We start from the raw sequence: 18550 nt of genomic DNA on the forward strand, positions 1-18550 counted from the left end.
CAAACAGAAGATGCGGCGGGGTGGAGGTCTGTGGTGGAAAGTGATGCTGGGTGAGAAGAAGTGGGCTGCTGGTGCCTGTAGGGGGAGCTGTTACGGGAGGGAGTACAGAGGGAGAGAACCATGGAAGAAGGATGACGGGGACAGGAAGGTGATGAGGGGGTTTGGCAGGTAAACAGTCACGCATGTGGTGTTGTTTGGACGGCGTGCTGGATATTAGCCGCAAGCATTTGGCTACCTAAGGAGCTGGGGTGGACTCCATCTCTGCTAAAAAGAGTCGGGCGGTTCCAAAACAAATTAAAATTGTCAATAAAACCAAAGTTGTGGATCCTGCATGCGGACTGAAGCCAGGTGCTGAGGGCAAGGACTCTGCTAAAACGCTCGGATCCATGGATACGCGCCGGGAGGGGCCCGCTAATGAAGACGGCCCTGTTACAAGTTTTTAAAAGACTAAAAAGGCTGTTGAAGTTCTTTTTTGTCAGTTCGGACTGGTGACGGGCCGTGTCATTTGATCCTACATGGATCAACACCCGGGTGATGGAGGATGGCAGTGAGCGCAGCAGTCCGGGGAGTTTATCCAGAATTAATGGGACAGTAGCACCAGGGAGGCAGTGGGTGATGGCGTTTATGAAGCGCATATCTCGGGTGTATGAGTCTCCTACAATTGCAGTGGAGGGTGGGAAAAGTGGTCGCGGTCTCCCATGGCTCACACACACACCCTCCGCGGTGTGCGTCAAGGTAGACAAGCCCCGCGGGTGCGTAGCAACGGCCGAGCCGGGGGAGAGGGAAGGGGACCCCGAAAGCTCCGGGCGGTGTCGGCCGCCGGAGTCAGGAGCGCCCTCATTCCCGAGAGGAGTGTCATGAGCCCGCCCGCCGAGGAGACCCCCGGAGCGCCTCAGCACTGCCTCCTTCAGAAGCCTCCGACGCGAGACAGAAGTCGTGGTCCGGGAGGACAGCTGTTGATCCGGGGCTCCAGCGGAACGACTCCGCGCACCACCTGGAAGCAGTGAAGATGACAATCCGGCTGAGTGGAGAGCCGCAGCCGCCTCGCCATCCGGTGGTGGAGATGGAGCCGTGGAGCCCGTGGGAGACGGGTCACCGGAGCGGGGAGCTGCAGGGACCGCACCGATCGGTGGCACGGAGGGAGCCGCAGCAGCCACTGGAGCCAGGTCCGAGCTCCAGCGCTGACCATCTACATTGTTTGAGGTGGAGCTGAACTTCATTGTTTGAGGTGGAGCTGAACCACATTGTTTGAGGTGGAGCTAATCTACATTGTTTGAGGTGGAGCTGAACTTCATTGTTTGAGGTGGAGCTGAACTACATTGTTTGAGGTGGAGCTAATCTACATTGTTTGAGGTGGAGCTGAACTTCATTGTTTGAGGTGGAGCTGAACTACATTGTTTGAGGTGGAGCTAATCTACATTGTTTGAGGTGGAGCTAAACTTCATTGTTTGAGGTGGAGCTAAACTACATTGTTTGAGGTGGAGCTGAACTTCATTGTTTGAGGTGGAGCTGAACTACATTGTTTGAGGTGGAGCTAATCTACATTGTTTGAGGTGGAGCTGAACTTCATTGTTTGAGGTGGAGCTAAACTACATTGTTTGAGGTGGAGCTGAACTTCATTGTTTGAGGTGGAGCTGAACTACATTGTTTGAGGTGGAGCTAATCTACATTGTTTGAGGTGGAGCTGAACTTCATTGTTTGAGGTGGAGCTAAACTACATTAAACTACATTGTTTGAGGTGGAGCTAAACTACATTGTTTGAGGGGAGTTAAACTACATTGTTTGAGGTGGAGCTAATCTACATTGTTTGAGGTGGAGCTAAACTACATTGTTTGAGGGGAGTTAAACTACATTGTTTGAGGGGAGTTAAACTACATTGTTTGAGGGGAGTTAAACTACATTGTTTGAGGTGGAGCTAATCTACATTGTTTGAGGTGGAGCTAAACTACATTGTTTGAGGGGAGTTAAACTACATTGTTTGAGGTGGAGCTAATCTACATTGTTTGAGGTGGAGCTGAACTTCATTGTTTGAGGTGGAGCTGAACTACATTAAACTACATTGTTTGAGGTGGAGCTAAACTACATTGTTTGAGGGGAGTTAAACTACATTGTTTGAGGTGGAGCTAATCTACATTGTTTGAGGTGGAGCTAAACTACATTGTTTGAGGTGGAGCTAAACTACATTGTTTGAGGTGGAGCTAAACTACATTGTTTGAGGTGGAGCTAAACTACATTGTTTGAGGTGGAGCTAAACTACATTGTTTGAGGTGGAGCTAAACTACATTGTTTGAGGTGGAGCTAATCTACATTGTTTGAGGTGGAGCTAATCTAGATTAACTGATTTGAATTTGTTTGCAGAAGCAGCTGAATGACTGTGGAGAGTTGTAATATTTGGGAAGATTCAATTGAACTGATAGTGAAGATTTGAATAAACCTCATGATGTATCAAAGACTCGGGCCATGGTTTGAAGGAGTCTTCAGTTTAAATTATGAAAGAGCAGATATAAATTGAACAGAGTGCTTGATGAAGTGAAAACATCAGAGATGTACACGTTTGATTGTGTGTTCTTGTGTCTGTGTGTCAAACTGCACTCATTACCAAATCAAAGACAGTAACTACCATCACCTAAAAGATGACATCATAAGAAATATGAGGTCCTGCTGAGCACAACGTGTCAAATTTCTGTGTCTGAAGAATTAAATGTGAATTTCCATCCTGGTGGTCTTCCTCTGTGTCTAACAGGATCTATAGGAGACCAGCTACTGCTGGACCTGGACCTGGACCTGAATCTGAATCTGAATCTGAACCTGATCCCAGCTGTGTGTCCTTGAAGAGTGACCAGTCATTTGGTCGCTACATTAATTTTAAAGGACAGCATGATTCAGACAGACAGTAAGTTGTTGGACAACATGATCTAAATGTTGATGTTCCCTCCTCATGTTGCTCTCTGCTGATGTCTGTCCTCAGTGAATCCAGTCTGACCGGTCGTCCTCATGATGTTCATGGTCTTTGATAATGATTCCTCATGTGGTTTCAGTGGCAGTGATGGAGGACAAAGTCCAGTCAGGATATTTGTGCTGAGACCTTTCAGTCCTGGTTTGGTTGAATATTTGATGTTAAAATGATCTGATGGCTGAAATCATTCAGCTTCATATTTTATTGAACTCTGGTGTCTTGATCCTTCTATGAAAGTATTCCAGGATCCTTATATCCCAGAATACTTTCTCTACAACAATAGCTGCTAGTTTCTCCAGCAGCTTCTGTGTCTGAAGACAAAAAGGTGGATTTCCATCTTGATGGTCTTCCTCTCAGTCCTACAAGAGACCAGACTCTGCTGGACCTGAACCTGGTCCCAGCTGTGTGTCCTTGAGAAGTGACTGGTCATATGGTCGCCTCATTGATTTTAAAGAAGATCAACCCTCTGCTGCACGGAGATAAACTGTTAATAACATTCATCTGATTGTCAGTGTGCATTATGATAATTATAATAATGATTTATTATAAATAAAGATACTTTTCCTGTATAATTGGGGAGTAAGAACACCTTCAGGTGTAGTCGGCACTATATAAGGGCTGTAGGTGTGTAATGGCTGTGCCACATGACACAACAGCTGCCTTGGTGTTACAAGAGGAGGTTGCAAATGCGCAAATTTTGGCTGGAGCGAGTTTTCAGTGACCGTACAGATGTTCACGCCCATGATGATGACATCATCAAGCGGAGAGAGTGCGGGGAACCACCTCTCCTCCTACAGTAGCTTATACACTCCAAAGTCTGTGGTTCTGAACTCACAGCGTTCACCGCTTCTGCCACTTTGTGCCACCCCACCTGCTTCATTTTGTTTTTAAAGCCAAAACTAAAGCCTTCAAGTAAAACTCTTTTTCATCTGTCAGTTTGATCAATCATTACATCCAGTTCATGGTCCGCAAAATTACACTTCCTGATCTTCAATCGCTTCCTTGCTTCTGACATTTCTCCTCAACACTGAACTAAATTCTGGCCCTTTATATGCAAACCAGGTAATTTGGGGCGTGTTTAAAGACATTTATAGTGAATTGTGAGGATGGTCAGACGGCTCGTGCTAGTGCATAAAATTTCAGGATGACTGAGATGAATGAGGAAAAGACACACAGAATCAGACAAGGGTTTTTATACATCTGATGAAAAGGTGCACACAGATTTCTACACCTGAACATACAGAGGTTTGGACATTTAACCCCTGATGTTTTTTGTTCTGTGACTTATCTGACCATCACCCTCTATTTTATCCAGTTGCTCAAGAAAGTCCTGTTAATGAGGTTGTTCTTCAGTATTTTCATAACAGTGATATTAATAAATACATCGGTCTGCTGTTGAAGATGAATAAGACACTGAAGTTGCATATGACATCTTCCATGGTATATTTGTTTAGATCTTTGAGGCTTTTCCACTTCAAAGAAACCAAAAAAGGCACCAACCCAAGCAAACTGTTGGTTAACTGATGGTTTGAAACGTTCTATTAACAAGAAGCATAAACTCTTTTTGGATTACCTCACAGATCCATCTCCACTATTTTTAAACCAATACAAAACATTCAGAAATACATCGAAATGTTCTGGTTGTCAAAAAATATATGAAAACTACATGGAAGAAGAGCAGCATTGATGAAATTGATGAAATTATACATAAAAAACTGATGACACTGTTCAAAGTAATTCAAAGGGGGTGACAAAATAATTTCTTATTTTTTAATAGCTAATGAATTCAATAATTTCTTTGTGAATTAAAAGTGAATTTTCATCCTGGTGGTCTTTGTGTGTAACAGGATCTATGGGAGAGCAAGCTCTGCTGTACTCCACCCTGGACCTGGACCTGGACCTGGACCTGGACCTCAGCTTAGCTTTGTGTCCTTCAAGAGTGACTGGTCACTTGATTGTCGCATTGAACTTAAAGGGGAACAAAACTCTGCTGCACAGAGGTAAACTAATAATAACATTAAATCTGACTGATTCATGTTTTTACTGTTAATTATCCAGAGAAGTTTTTTAAAGCTGTCAGTTTGTTTTCAGCATCGTTCTTCGTCACTCACTTTTATATTGTCACATCTGAAAGCTGCCCAGTATAACCAGTCTGCCATTCTCCAGTTTAACATTTTCTCCGGACACTGGTAGGGAAGGAGCTGGAGGTTTGACTGTCTGGTCAGTGGGGGGTCTGTCACCCTGACCAATAGTCGCTCAAAGCTGGGTCTCTTGGCAGTCTTTTCATATGGTGTGAAGACTGGAGAATTCTGTTGAACTGAGTTCAGACCAGAGTCCATTTTAATCCACAATGAATGACTTGATCTGTGGATTACAGAGTAAATAAGTAAATATAATTACCATGAAACAGCTGACGGAGCGGTGCGGTGTGTCAACAGGCGGAAGCGCGCAGTGATACGAAGGGAGGGGAAATAGTGCCAGGTGATCGTGAGGTCTGACTTTTTTGTCGTAAACGATTTTGTGATGCAAATGTTTTACTTTTTTGAACGGATATTGTTTTTTGAAGCAAAACACTTTATCTTCGTGACCCCGCAAACTAGCAGGAACTACTTTCTTCAGCAACAACAGCGGGACAGACCTCAGCTCACAGGACGCAGTGGGGGGAAAGTCACTGCTGATGCACGACACTGATGGTGAGGATGTCATACAACTTCATGTCAAAAAATCCGAACTATCCCTTTAATATGAAATTATACAGAAAGAAATAGAAAAAAATAGTTGTAAATGCAATCAGAGTCAGTGAAGAACAGGTCAGGTTGTGCTAATCACCTGGTGACAGTCTGTCAGAAAGTACAGAATCCAGTTACACAGTACGAGAAATTGAATCCTGGGTGAGAGGGAGGGCTCTTAGTTCAGATGAGGGATTTAACCAGCCTCTCAAGACATTTACTGGTGATTGGGGCGATGGCTATTGAGACTGGCCGCTTTCTGCTGTTTGGGGATGATGGTGGTGGATTTGAAGCTGGTGGGGACAGTCTGGAGGAAGAGGGACAGGTGAAATATGTCCATGAAAACTCCCACCAGCGGGTGGGCGCAGGTCCTCAGGACTTGTCCACGTATGCCAAGCAGGCCAGCTGCCTTGTGTGGGTTCGTCCACATGAATGACTGGCAAACTTCAATAACCTCAATAACCCTTTTCAGACAGAGATTCAACAATAATGCCACAACGAAGCCTTGCCTCTACACTGCCTTTGTTTGTTCACACTAACCAAGCAGCACCGGCATAAAGCATTTTATCTTCTTCTTCCTGATGTTTAGAATTACAACAGAAAAAATTCTAAGTAAGAGATGTCGAGGTGAGGGTTAGAAACACAAACTACCTGGCCTGCCTATAAACTACCTAGCGTAATTAAATAACTTAAAATAAACCAAATAAAGTAAGTAGTAAGTAAATATCAACACTGACAGCTGCATCACATCAGACTGAGTTCTGCCAGAGCTGCAGACTGGACTGTTGGTTCACAGTGGGATCAGCAGTACGACCAACACTTTGATGTCAGGGGAAACCATCTGATTCAATGATGTCATCAGCACTTTAACTCAAAGGACCTTCAGCTTGTGTTTGTCTCTGAGTGGACAGACATAATGTGGCTGATTCTTCATGATTCCTCCACAGAGTCGACCAGGAGAGCTCAGAGGTTCCCAGAGGTCCGTCTGCCCAGCAGCATCAAACACACCTGGACTCCATATTTATGGTCTGTACATGAACAAGAACTACTTTTACATCCAGTCTGTTCACAATAAGCTCCATGCTGCACTTTACAGACCAGTGGTGAATCTGTCCAACATGGATCTGATGTTTGGCTCCATGATGTTAAATGTTCACATAATATTCTGTTCCAGCTGCTGGAGGAGGACATTGTCACTTTTGTGAAGAACGAGCTGAAGAAGGTCCAGAAGGTTCTGACTTCAGATTACCCAGAATGCTTAGAGAGTCAGAGGGAGGATGAGGAGGTGTTGGATGGTGAGGATGAAGAGCAGAGGAGGAGCAGCAGAGAGGCATTTCTGAAGATCACACTTCACTTCCTGAGGAGAATGAAGCAGGAGGAGCTGGCTGACTGTCTGCAGAGCAGTAAGAGGATTTCTCTAAAGATTTAACACGATGGATCAATGAGTCAATTTTCTCAACAGAAGGAGGAAAACTTGTTTATGTGTGCAACTGTAGGGGAAGGAAATTGTCATATTTTCTTCATAAGTAACTTAATGAACTTGTTTGTTGTGTGTTTATTCAGGAAGTCATTCTGGAGTTTGTCAGCGTAAACTTAAATCTAACCTGAAGGAGAAGTTCCAGTGTGTGTTTGAGGGGATCGCTAAAGCAGGAAACCCAACCCTTCTGAATCAGATCTACACAGAGCTCTACATCACAGAGGGAGGGACTGCAGAGGTCAATGATGAACATGAGGTCAGACAGATTGAAGCAGCATCCAGGAAACCAGACAGACCAGAAACAACAGTCAGACAAGAAGACATCTTTAAAGCCTCACCTGGAAGAGATGAACCAATCAGAACAGTGATGACAAAGGGAGTGGCTGGCATCGGGAAAACAGTCTTAACACAGAAGTTCACTCTGGACTGGGCTGAAGACAAAGCCAACCAGGACATACAGTTCACATTTCCATTCACTTTCAGAGAGCTGAATGTGCTGAAAGAGAAAAAGTTCAGCTTGGTGGAGCTTGTTCATCACTTCTTCACTGAAACCAAAGAAATCTGCAGCTTTGAAGAGTTCCAGGTTGTGTTCATCTTTGACGGTCTGGATGAGTGTCGACCTCCTCTGGACTTCCACAAAACTGAGATCCTGACTGATGTTACAGAGTCCACCTCAGTGGATATGCTGCTGACAAACCTCATCAGGGGAAACCTGCTTCCCTCTGCTCGCCTCTGGATAACCACACGACCTGCAGCAGCCAATCAGATCCCTCCTGGGTGTGTTGACATGGTGACAGAGGTCAGAGGGTTCACTGACCCACAGAAGGAGGAGTACTTCAGGAAGAGGTTCAGAGATGAGGAGCAGGCCACCAGAATCATCTCCCACATCAAGACATCACGAAGCCTCCACATCATGTGCCACATCCCAGTCTTCTGCTGGATCACTGCTACAGTTCTGGAGGATGTGTTGAAGACCAGAGAGGCAGGAGAGCTGCCCAAGACCCTGACTGAGATGTACATCCACTTCCTGGTGGTTCAGTCCAAAGTGAAGAACGTCAAGTATGATGGAGGAGCTGAGACAGATTCACACTGGACTCCAGAGAGCAGGAAGATGATTGAGTCTCTGGGAAAACTGGCTTTTGATCAGCTGCAGAAAGGAAACCTGATCTTCTATGAATCAGACCTGACAGAGTGTGGCATCGATATCAGAGCAGCCTCAGTGTACTCAGGAGTGTTCACACAGATCTTTAAAGAGGAGAGAGGACTGTACCAGGACAAGGTGTTCTGCTTCGTCCATCTGAGTGTTCAGGAGTTTCTGGCTGCTCTTCATGTCCATCTGACATTCATCAACTCTGGAGTCAATCTCATGTCAGAAGAACAAACAACAGACCATCAATCTGCAGAGACACGTCTCTACCAGAGAGCTGTGGACGAGGCCTTACAGAGTCCAAATGGACACCTTGACCTGTTCCTCCGCTTCCTCCTGGGTCTTTCACTGCAGACCAATCAGACTCTCCTACAAGGTCTGCAGACACAGACAGGAAGTAGTTCACAGACCAATCAGGAAACAGTCGGTTACATCAAAAATAAGTTTGAAGAGACTCTGCCTGCAGAGAGAAGCATCAATCTGTTCCACTGTCTGAATGAACTGAACGACCGTTCTCTCGTGGAGGAGATCCAACAGTACCTGAGATCAGGAAGTCTCTCCACAAATAAACTGTCTCCTGCTCAGTGGTCAGCTCTGGTCTTCATCTTACTGTCATCAGCAGAAGATCTGGACGTGTTTGACCTGAAGAAATACTCTGCTTCAGAGGAGGCTCTTCTGAGGCTGCTGCCAGTGGTCAAAGCCTCCAACAAAGTTCTGTAAGTGTGGAGAAGTTTTTTCAGAATGCAGTAAATGTGCTGTTATTGACCCAAATAGAAATAATTTTCTTGTTCTGATCATTATTCTTTATCCAGACTGAGTGGCTGTAATCTCTCAGAGAGAAGCTGTGAAGCTCTGTCCTCAGTTCTCAGCTCCCAGTCCTCTAGTCTGAGAGAGCTGGACCTGAGTAACAACAACCTGCAGGATTCAGGAGTGAAGCTACTTTCTGCTGAACTGAAGAGTTCACACTGTGTCCTTGAAACTCTCAGGTCAGATAGATATTTCTTTAATGTTTGAATTAAATTCTTTCTCATGTCAGAACTCTCATGTTTTGAAACAATGCCACTTATTATTGTTTCATGTCTGTTTAGTCCAGATTTAGTCTTGTTGATTTTTCATATCTCCGACATATTAGAGTAAAACAGAAAGCAAGTTCACATGTGCTACAATGATATTATAAATACTGTAAATGTCTTTTTTACTGTTCACTCTCCAGGTTCAGTGCCTGTCACCTCTCAGAGAGAAGCTGTGAAGCTCTGTCCTCAGTTCTCAGCTCCCAGTCCTCTAGTCTGAGAGAGCTGGACCTGAGTAACAACAACCTGCAGGATTCAGGAGTGAAGCTACTTTCTGCTGAACTGAAGAGTTCACACTGTGTCCTTGAAACTCTCAGGTCAGGATTCATTACTTTATTTCATTATTTCATGTAACTTTACAATTGGAGTAGGTCTTGATCATACTCTTAATATTATTCAATTTGTTAAAGAGACGCAACATTTCACCTATGATCAAGCACTTGACACAGTGGCGAGAAGAAAAATACCTTTTAACAGGCAGAAAGCTCGAGCAGAACAGGACTTAGTGGTGGGCCGCCATCTGTCTCAACTGGTTGGGTTGAGAGAGAGAGAGACTGAAGCCCCATTCACACTGCCTTTTCAAGACGGGAATCTTGTGCCGATATTCCACCTCGCTGCAGAATAGAATAGATGTTTATTGTCATTGTTTGAAAAACAGCTAAACATAGATAGCAGCTCTTAGTTTGACAAATAGATATCAAATATAAACAAGTCTAACAAAATAGATAAAAATAGTAAAATATATACAACAAGATAAATAGACACAAGATTCAAGTATGTAGGTAATATGTACACAAGTGAGTATGTGTGTGAGGGGTGGTAGTGGAGGGTTATTGCACTGGTGTGAAGTCTTTAGAGAGTGAGGGGTGAAGGGAGGGTTGTGCATTTCACTGCCTATGGAAAGAAACTGTTCTTCAGTCTGTTTGTTGTAGATCTGATGGATCTATATCTCTTCCCAGAGGGGAGAGAACAGGTAATGTCAGGGGTGAGTGGGGTCCTTAACAATACAGCTGGCCTTCTTTTGGAGTCTGCCAGTGTAAATGTCTCTGAGAGGGGGTAGTGTCGTCCTGATGACACGCTCCGCTGCCCTCACCACCTGCTGCAGGTCCTTCCTGTCCTGTGTTGTGCAGCTGGAGAATCACACCGTGCAGCAGTAGGTCAGGAGGCTTTCTATCGCTGACTGATAGAAGTTGGTCAGCAGGTGGTGAGGGAGGTGAATGTGCTTTAGCTTCCTGTAGGTGTGAAAGTTACAAAGGTGGAATGGGGGGACAGTTTCATTCCACCTCTGATCCTCCAACAGAGGTAGTAACACAACCAAAACACAGGCGAGATGACCTGTGTGGACAGGAGTGTGATGTTCTGATAGTGTTCACAGTCTGACAACTTAACATATCCTTCACTCATCAAAGTAACGATACAAAACCAGTGACATCACTAATCTATTTATATATATACACATAAAATGTGGGTCTGTCAGTCTATTCTGCACTTTGGTCCCGACTTACATATCTCAACAACCATTGGATGGATTGTTATGAGGTTTGGTTCAGACATTCTTGCTCCCCTCAGGATGAACTGTAATTACTTTGGTGATCCTCCATCATCAGGTCATCATTTTAATCTGTACAATATGTTGGTTCATGACCAAATATTTGCAAAACTAATGGAATTTCCGTCATCTTCAGTTATACTCTGGGTTTAGTGCTGATAAGTAAATTAGTGAAATTAAGATGATGATATAATAAACGTTAAACCCTTAAACACCGATGTGCACTGAATCATCAGGACCCTCAGCTGATCTGTGATGTGTGTTGTTTTGTGTGTCTGCAGGCTGTCAGGCTGTCTGATCACAGAGGAAGGCTGTACTTCTCTGGCCTCAGCTCTGGACTCCAACCCCTCCCATCTGAGAGAGCTGGACCTGAGCTACAATCATCCAGGAGACTCAGGAGTGAAGCTGCTGTCTGCTCGACTGGAGGATCCAGGCTGGAGACTGGACACTCTCAGGTATGAAGAGTCCTGCTGCAGCCACAGACAGTCAGTGTGAGAGTCTGTATCTCGACTGTAGATGGTTCAGTGTCGGGAGGTCTGCTTCGTTTACTCCACCTCCAGTTGTTCAGTTCAGGTCAGGAGAAAAGGCAGCATGGCACGAAGCCAAGAGTTACAAGTGAAGAGAGGAAGATGAGAAGAAGAGATGAAGATCAGCGACCAGGAGAGTCTTGGCACAAACACTAAAGTTACACCTCTTTTTTCAGACTAGTTTAGTGCCTGTTCAAAATGTGCCTGTTTGATTTGTTGGCCTCTGGTTTTGCTGCTTGATGAACCGTCATCCAAACTACTTCACACTCCACACTGATTGCAGAGGGTTATCAAAACATTAACATTAAATCTAATTTCCACCACGTCACTGCTGTGTTATGATATTAATAATAACAATAGACCCTCTGTGTCAGATGTGTGATCAGAAAATACTGAACTGGACTGGAGAATCAGTGTTTCTGCCAAAGTGCTTGACTTTGAACTTAAAATGGTTCTGACATGGATCTTTATCAGCACTGGAGTAACTGCATTCTAGATCATCACTGACAAGTGTATCTGTGCCTCAGTGTGAAACCATTTACAGACTGTAACAACTGTCTGTGGCATCAGTTTAAAGTGAACAGAAGATATAAAACAGTCCAATAACAACGTTAGATGACACGAGGTGGAACATTCCCGTCACATCACCATAACAGCAGCAGTGCATAGGTTAATTTAAGATGGGTCAGTGGTGCCGTCTTGGCTCCTGTCATGAGGAAACTGCTGCTCCAGCTGAGTTTGGGCTGTTTTGGGTAGTTCTCATTATAACAGCCTGCAGGGGCAGGAAAGCTTCAGTGTTTTGCACCGTCAGCAAAATCAAATGACAAAAGAAAAGAAAACATTCAGCGATCAATCATCTGCTCCGTTGATTAACATGATATGTGACCTGTGCAGAGCTGCAGCTCTCTACAGTAGCTGGTGGACCTCTGGTTTAATGCTGTTGTAATGTACTTCAGCCTGGCTCGTAGCTGCTGACTCAGCTTCACTTTCAGCTGTTCTGGAGTCGTGTTCAGGTTCTGCTGGTGGAAATCCAATGTTTCCTCATTTTGCTGCTTCACAATAAAAGCTTTCAAATAACGACATAATGCAGGACCTTTATTGTGAAGGATGTATAGGAAGTGTTAAATGAAGGAAGATGGCGTGACAACATTGCATGAATGGACTTTTAATTTCTCTTCTGTGGCAGCAAACAACGCACATGGTTTCAGTTACTAACTGAGTCCATCCACACACTTTATGGCCAACTACAGTAATAACAGCGTGCACTTTACTGTGACTGCAGCAACGTGCTCGTAGCTCTGTCACATACCAGAGAGACTCACTCCTACCAACACAACACAGAGTAGTGTTTGTTGGCACTAATTATAGGGCTGCAACTAACAACTATTTTCATAACCCATTAATCACTTTAAAAGACAAAAGCAGGTTTATTTTACATTTCCAGCATTTTATTAAAAAATAAAACATTGCTGTCACATTTTCCTCTTTAGTCTTGTTCAGTTCACTTTCAAACAACTTCAAACTGTAAAAGCAACATAAATGTATTAGAGGTGTGGAAATGTCTCCATTATAAGATGCATCACGATGCAGAGACAGAGCAGAATCCAGAGTCTGCAGCTCGTGTTGATTGTTGATTGTTCGGCCTCAGCTGAACAATAAAGATACGTTGTGACGTTGCTCCCATGTTTTGAACTGTGGGAGGACTTCTGACTAACGTTCCTGATGTAGGAGGGATGTTGGAGGGAGGCAGAGATCATCTGAGAGGGATTAAAAAGAGTGTTTTTTAAACGGACATCTCGGGACACATGTCAGATTTTATGAACTTGCTGTGAAGCAGGAACTGGACGAGACTTCTGCCTCACAACAATCACTAATCACGTCGGCCATTTTCAGCTGAAGCTAACGTCTGCAGCCATAAATAATAACTGTTACAGCAGCCCAGCTGATCAGCCGAGATCTGAGGAGGTGCTGTCAACTCTGCTGTCCAACTCTGAGAGAGGTGTGTGCAGCAGAGTCAGTAGATGTTTCATCTTAAAGCTGCCATGTGAAAACTATATTATTGTAGACACACGTGAAAGACGCTGCAGATGGAGACATGTTTTGTTTGATTACTGAAAAGATGCAGCTTTTATTTTGTAGCCTGCTGTAGTCTGATGATTGGAAGGACTTTCAGAATAAAAGGGGGATTTAAATGATGAAAAGTAGCCGTGTGCAGTGATACAGATCATCGAGGATGACGAACACTGAGATGCATCGAGAATCGTCGACAGCTGAATCGTAATCGAATCGTGAGGCCGGTGAAGATTCACACCTCTAAAATGTTTGTTACATGAAGAATGCAAAAGTAAAATATAGTTTGTTTTCTAAAGTGCACATAGCACTCCTTCATCCTCCACCATTGATAGTGGCCTCATGTGTGTTAGCAGCATACTGAGGATAGCATCAGTCAGAGCAGCTGCTGGCTGTGGTGTCATGGGGCCTCCTTCCTCGCAACGTAGTCGCCATGTTGACTTGTTTCTTTGTGAAGTGAGAGACACAATATTATATAATATCAGTATGCAGAGTAGCACAATTCACATGAAGCTCAGTGAACTCAGTAACTGCCTTGTTGTTTGAGGTAATATGTGCTGATGTAAAGGGCAAATACAGATCAGGCCTGTACAATAAAACACAACAACAACAGAGCAGCACTTCCTCACAACATGTGAAAAGTATCAACACATTAGAGAAACACATGTTCAACATGTAATAGATTACAAAGGGTTTGTTGAGCCAGTAGATGAAGAAACATGAACAGTCCTACTAGGGGAGAACCCAAAGAGCTGTGATCCAGCAGCAGTCTATGTTCTGCTGCCACAAACTGAGGGACAGTGAGTGACAGTCAGCTGAGAGTTGTTCATGTTATATGTGACGACACTTATTATTTAGTGTTGTGCTGTTATTGTCAGCTTTGGTTATAGTTCTGTCTCTGTTGTGTTTTGATCTACTGTACTAGTCTTTACACCAGAATGTTCTTCTTCTTTATCTTCTCAATGTTTGTGCGCTTGCTTTGGCCACATGTTTGTGTTACATGGTGCCAATAAAGACAGTTTTGAATTTAGGAAACGAAATAAAACAATAACTGGACATTGTGAATGCAGCCTGAGCCGTGCACTGAGAATAAAAAGGACATGTAATATATATTTGAACAGAACAGATATGCTCAAGTTTCTATTGTGCAGAAATAAAGACTTGACTTCAGACGATCTCTTACTATGACATGAAATATTGTAAAAACTCCTCTTATGTACTCCAGTGTCTCTGAGCGTACTTCAGCTAATTACCCAGCAGGGGGCGACACTGATCCATCACAAACCTGAGAGCACAGGTGGAAGGTGTTTCTGTCTTAAACGCTGCTTTTTAAATTGAAAGCTGTGATGTAGCCGGGCCCTAATCTTGTGTTTGCAGGAACAACAGGTTTACTAATGGATGAAGTTCATCAGCTCCAAAAGTTCATCCTGTCCAAACTTTTGTCTGTCAGCCTGTCCAACAAACAAACACTGCTGCTCATTAAAACACTGAACAATCAGTGGCTAAAGGGACAGACACTACGGATCAGTGTAGACAGGTTCTGGGTTTGAAAGGTTTCCTAAGTTACCGTGCCGAGTCTCCTTCACCCATAGTGGCTCCGACCTGCTTTCTCTTCAGCTGCTCAGTGATGTGGTGCTACCGGGCCATGTGAGAGCAGCTCTGCACATCTTGCAGCTGTTTTCTTTGAACACTTTAATATAAAGTGCTGCCACTTTTGATGACTTGGCTCGTACACTTTTCTCTTCTGTAACGTTTGTAGTTCCCGTTGCCTCCGTGGCCTCCGCTATATTGCAAACGCTAACGGAGCCCATTCAGAAAGGAGACGGCGCGACTCCGAGTAGCTTCCTGTTTCATCACCTGAGCTACGCGAGGCGCCATTGGCTGGCTTACTGCTCCCCACCGCAGGAGACCAGAACTGCTGCACTGACTGTGTTTTCCTGACGTATCTTCGGCTCGGCCGTCTTTGACTATGAAGTGAAACAGCTCGCTCCGTGCCACAGCGCCTGCATCGTAACGTCAACCGACTAATCCACCGTGAAACTGGTCGGCAGCTGTTTTTATAATGGATTTAATGGGTCAGTTGTCACGGCCCTAAAAACTTCTAACATTGAATTCAAAGTCAACACTGCACTTCTGTGAGTCCTCAGCAACAAACCTGCCAAGTATAAAGTAGACTGGATGAACGGTTCTGGAGACATGTGGACCACAGACAGACAGACAGAAAGACAGATTCCTGGCTTCATAGTCAGATGTTCCTCTGTCACATCTGGACACATCATGTTTACCACAGCAGATTTCACACTAAGAGACATTTTCTGTCATTTGTTGTGCTTTTAATGGCATCAAACATGACATGAAGTTCTCCTCACAGTAACTATTACTGCTGTAACATCCATCAGATATCAATCCAGCACCAAACTATAGTAACATGAACATGAACACATGAAATGATGCTGTTTCTACCACAAACAGCTTCAGTGACACTTGTGAGCTTCTGGAGGGAAACAGTCTGGGAGTCTCTGTCTCTTGGTTTTGTGGCAGAGGTCGGGAACCAACGTCCAACGTTTCCTGATGATTTATTACGTATAAACTGTATTTGTTTCTTTGCACAGTGAAACAAAGCAGCAGAAACACAGCGAGAACAAAAAGCAGACTGTGCAGGTGAGATTCAGAAAAGCCCTGGAAGCTTCAAACAGGAATCTGACCTCAAAAGTTCTGACATCCAAATCCAAAAGTCCTGTAATATACAAACATAAGCACAAGCTGACATTGGATCAGACAGCAAGCGTCAGGTAGCCCACAGGAAACAGCAGCAACATCCAATAACATAAAGATGAAGTCATAAATCCAAACAGAGGTTTGTGTGTGTCCTCACATGTTGTCGTCCTCTTTCACACACACCAACATCCTGTGGCTCACTCTCAGTGTGTGAGGAGAGTGGCAGAGGTGAAGAGGTTCAGGGAAACAGGGAGAAGCAGCCTGATGGACATGTTGTGTTTCTGTGTATGAGTCATGTCATGTCCATGTTTGCATGCTGAAAGAGGATGTGCTGCTCTGACCCCCCTCCTCCTTTCAGGGTGGAGCCTGCTGGAGTCCGATGGTTGACACCAGGTCTGAGGAAGTGTGAGTGTGTTTTTACTTTGATTCAGCTTCACACTGTGACATCACTCAGTCACATCTGTGATGTCATCACCACACTGATGATACATTAATAACTGCAGCTGTGTTGTGTCTTTTTCTCTCCATCAGATTCCTGTGAGCTCACAGTCGACACAAACACAGTCAGCAGAGACATCAAACTGTCTGACAACAACAGGAAGATGACAAGTGTGAAGGAGGTTCAATCATATCCTGATCATCCAGAGAGGTTTGAGATCTACTGGCCTCAGCTGCTGTGTAGAACTGGTCTGACTGGTCGCTGTTACTGGGAGGTCGAGTGGAGAGGAGCTGTTTCTATATCAGTGAGTTACAGAAGAATCAGCAGGAAAGGAGACAGAGACTGTGTGTTTGGAGCGAATGATCAGTCCTGGAGTCTGATCTGCTTTGATGATGGTCGTTTCTCTGTCTGGCACAATAAGAGAAGAACAGACATCTCCTCCTCCTCCTCCTCCTCCTTCTCCTCCTCCTCCTCCTCCTCCTCCTCCTCCTCCTCCTCCTCTGGTAGAGTAGCAGTGTATGTGGACTGTCCTGCTGGCACTCTGTCCTTCTACAGAGTCTCCTCTGACTCACTGATCCTCCTCCACACCTTCAGCACCACATTCACTGAACCTCTTTATCCTGGATTTGGGCTCTTCGGGTCCAGTTCTGGTTCCTCCTCAGTGTGTCTGTGTGGTGTTTAGTCTGCAGAGTCTCCTCCTGTCACAGAAACATTGTCAGTGCTGAACAGTTGAGTCTGTACAGGATCACAGTCACATCAATCTTTCAGCTTCTTGTAATAAATTCATCAGTGAACTTTGTACAAAATGATTCAAACTGATTGTAAAGATTCTTCATTTACATTTTAAACTTCTTCCATTAAATTGCGTTGACTTGTACTTTCTGTCGTGTGTTGTTTTGAATTCTGGCTCTTGTTCCAATAAAATCCAGAAATATCAGTAAAATGTCAGAAACACTCTGACTTGTTTCATGTGTTTCTAATGATGAACAAAAGAGCACCTACAAATAAAGTAGGTGTAGAGCAGAGACACTGTTAGCTAGGTGTAGAGCAGAGACACTGTTAGCTAGGTGTAGAGTAGAGGCACTGTTAGCTAGGTGTAGAGTAGCATTTCTGTTAGCTAGGTGTAGAGCAGATGCACTGTTAGCTAGGTGTAGAGTAGCATTTCTGTTAGCTAGGTGTAGAGCAGACGCACTGTTAGCTAGGTGTAGAGCAGAGACACTGTTAGCTAGGTGTAGAGTAGCATTTCTGTTAGCTAGGTGTAGAACAGACGCACTGTTAGCTAGGTGCAGAGCAGAGGCACTGTTAGCTAGGTGTAGAGCAGAGACACTGTTAGCTAGGTGTAGAGTAGCATTTCTGTTAGCTAGGTGTAGAGCAGATGCACTGTTAGCTAGGTGTAGAGCAGAGGCACTGTTAGCTAGGTGTAGAGCAGAGGCACTGTTAGCTAGGTGTAGAGCAGAGGCACTGTTAGCTAGGTGTAGAGTAGCATTTCTGTTAGCTAGGTGTAGAGCAGATGCACTGTTAGCTAGGTGCAGAGCAGAGGCACTGTTAGCTAGGTGTTTAGTAGAGACACTGTTAGCTAGGTGTAGAGCAGATGCACTGTTAGCTAGGTGTTTAGTAGAGACACTGTTAGCTAGGTGTAGAGCAGAGGCACTGTTAGCTAGGTGTAGAGTAGCATTTCTGTTAGCTAGGTGTAGAGTAGAGGCACAGTTAGCTAGGTGTAGAGTAGCATTTCTGTTAGCTAGGTGTAGAGCAGATGCACTGTTAGCTAGGTGCAGAGTAGAGGCACTATTAGCTAGGTGTTTTGTAGAGACACTGTTAGCTAGGTGTAGAACAGACGCACTGTTAGCTAGGTGCAGAGCAGAGGCACT

The 18550-nt window shown here is 44.3% G+C and overlaps 1 protein-coding gene across 1 annotated transcript; it reads left to right on the forward strand.

Moving 5' to 3' along the window:
• The first annotated feature begins 5920 nt into the window (after positions 1–5920).
• On the forward strand, positions 5921–17488 carry LOC141020483 (protein NLRC3-like). The gene is made up of 8 exons (XM_073495570.1): positions 5921–6103; positions 6625–6711; positions 6860–7088; positions 7249–9025; positions 9122–9295; positions 9523–9696; positions 16602–16648; positions 16775–17488. Exons 1-8 carry the CDS (start codon positions 5921–5923, stop codon positions 17362–17364), a joined length of 3261 nt encoding a protein of 1086 aa, XP_073351671.1. The 3' UTR covers positions 17365–17488.
• The last annotated feature ends 1062 nt before the right edge of the window (positions 17489–18550 follow it).

Source organism: Pagrus major, chromosome 24 (assembly GCF_040436345.1).
Source record: "Pagrus major chromosome 24, Pma_NU_1.0".
In the NCBI taxonomy this organism is placed as follows: Eukaryota; Metazoa; Chordata; class Actinopteri; order Spariformes; family Sparidae; genus Pagrus; species Pagrus major.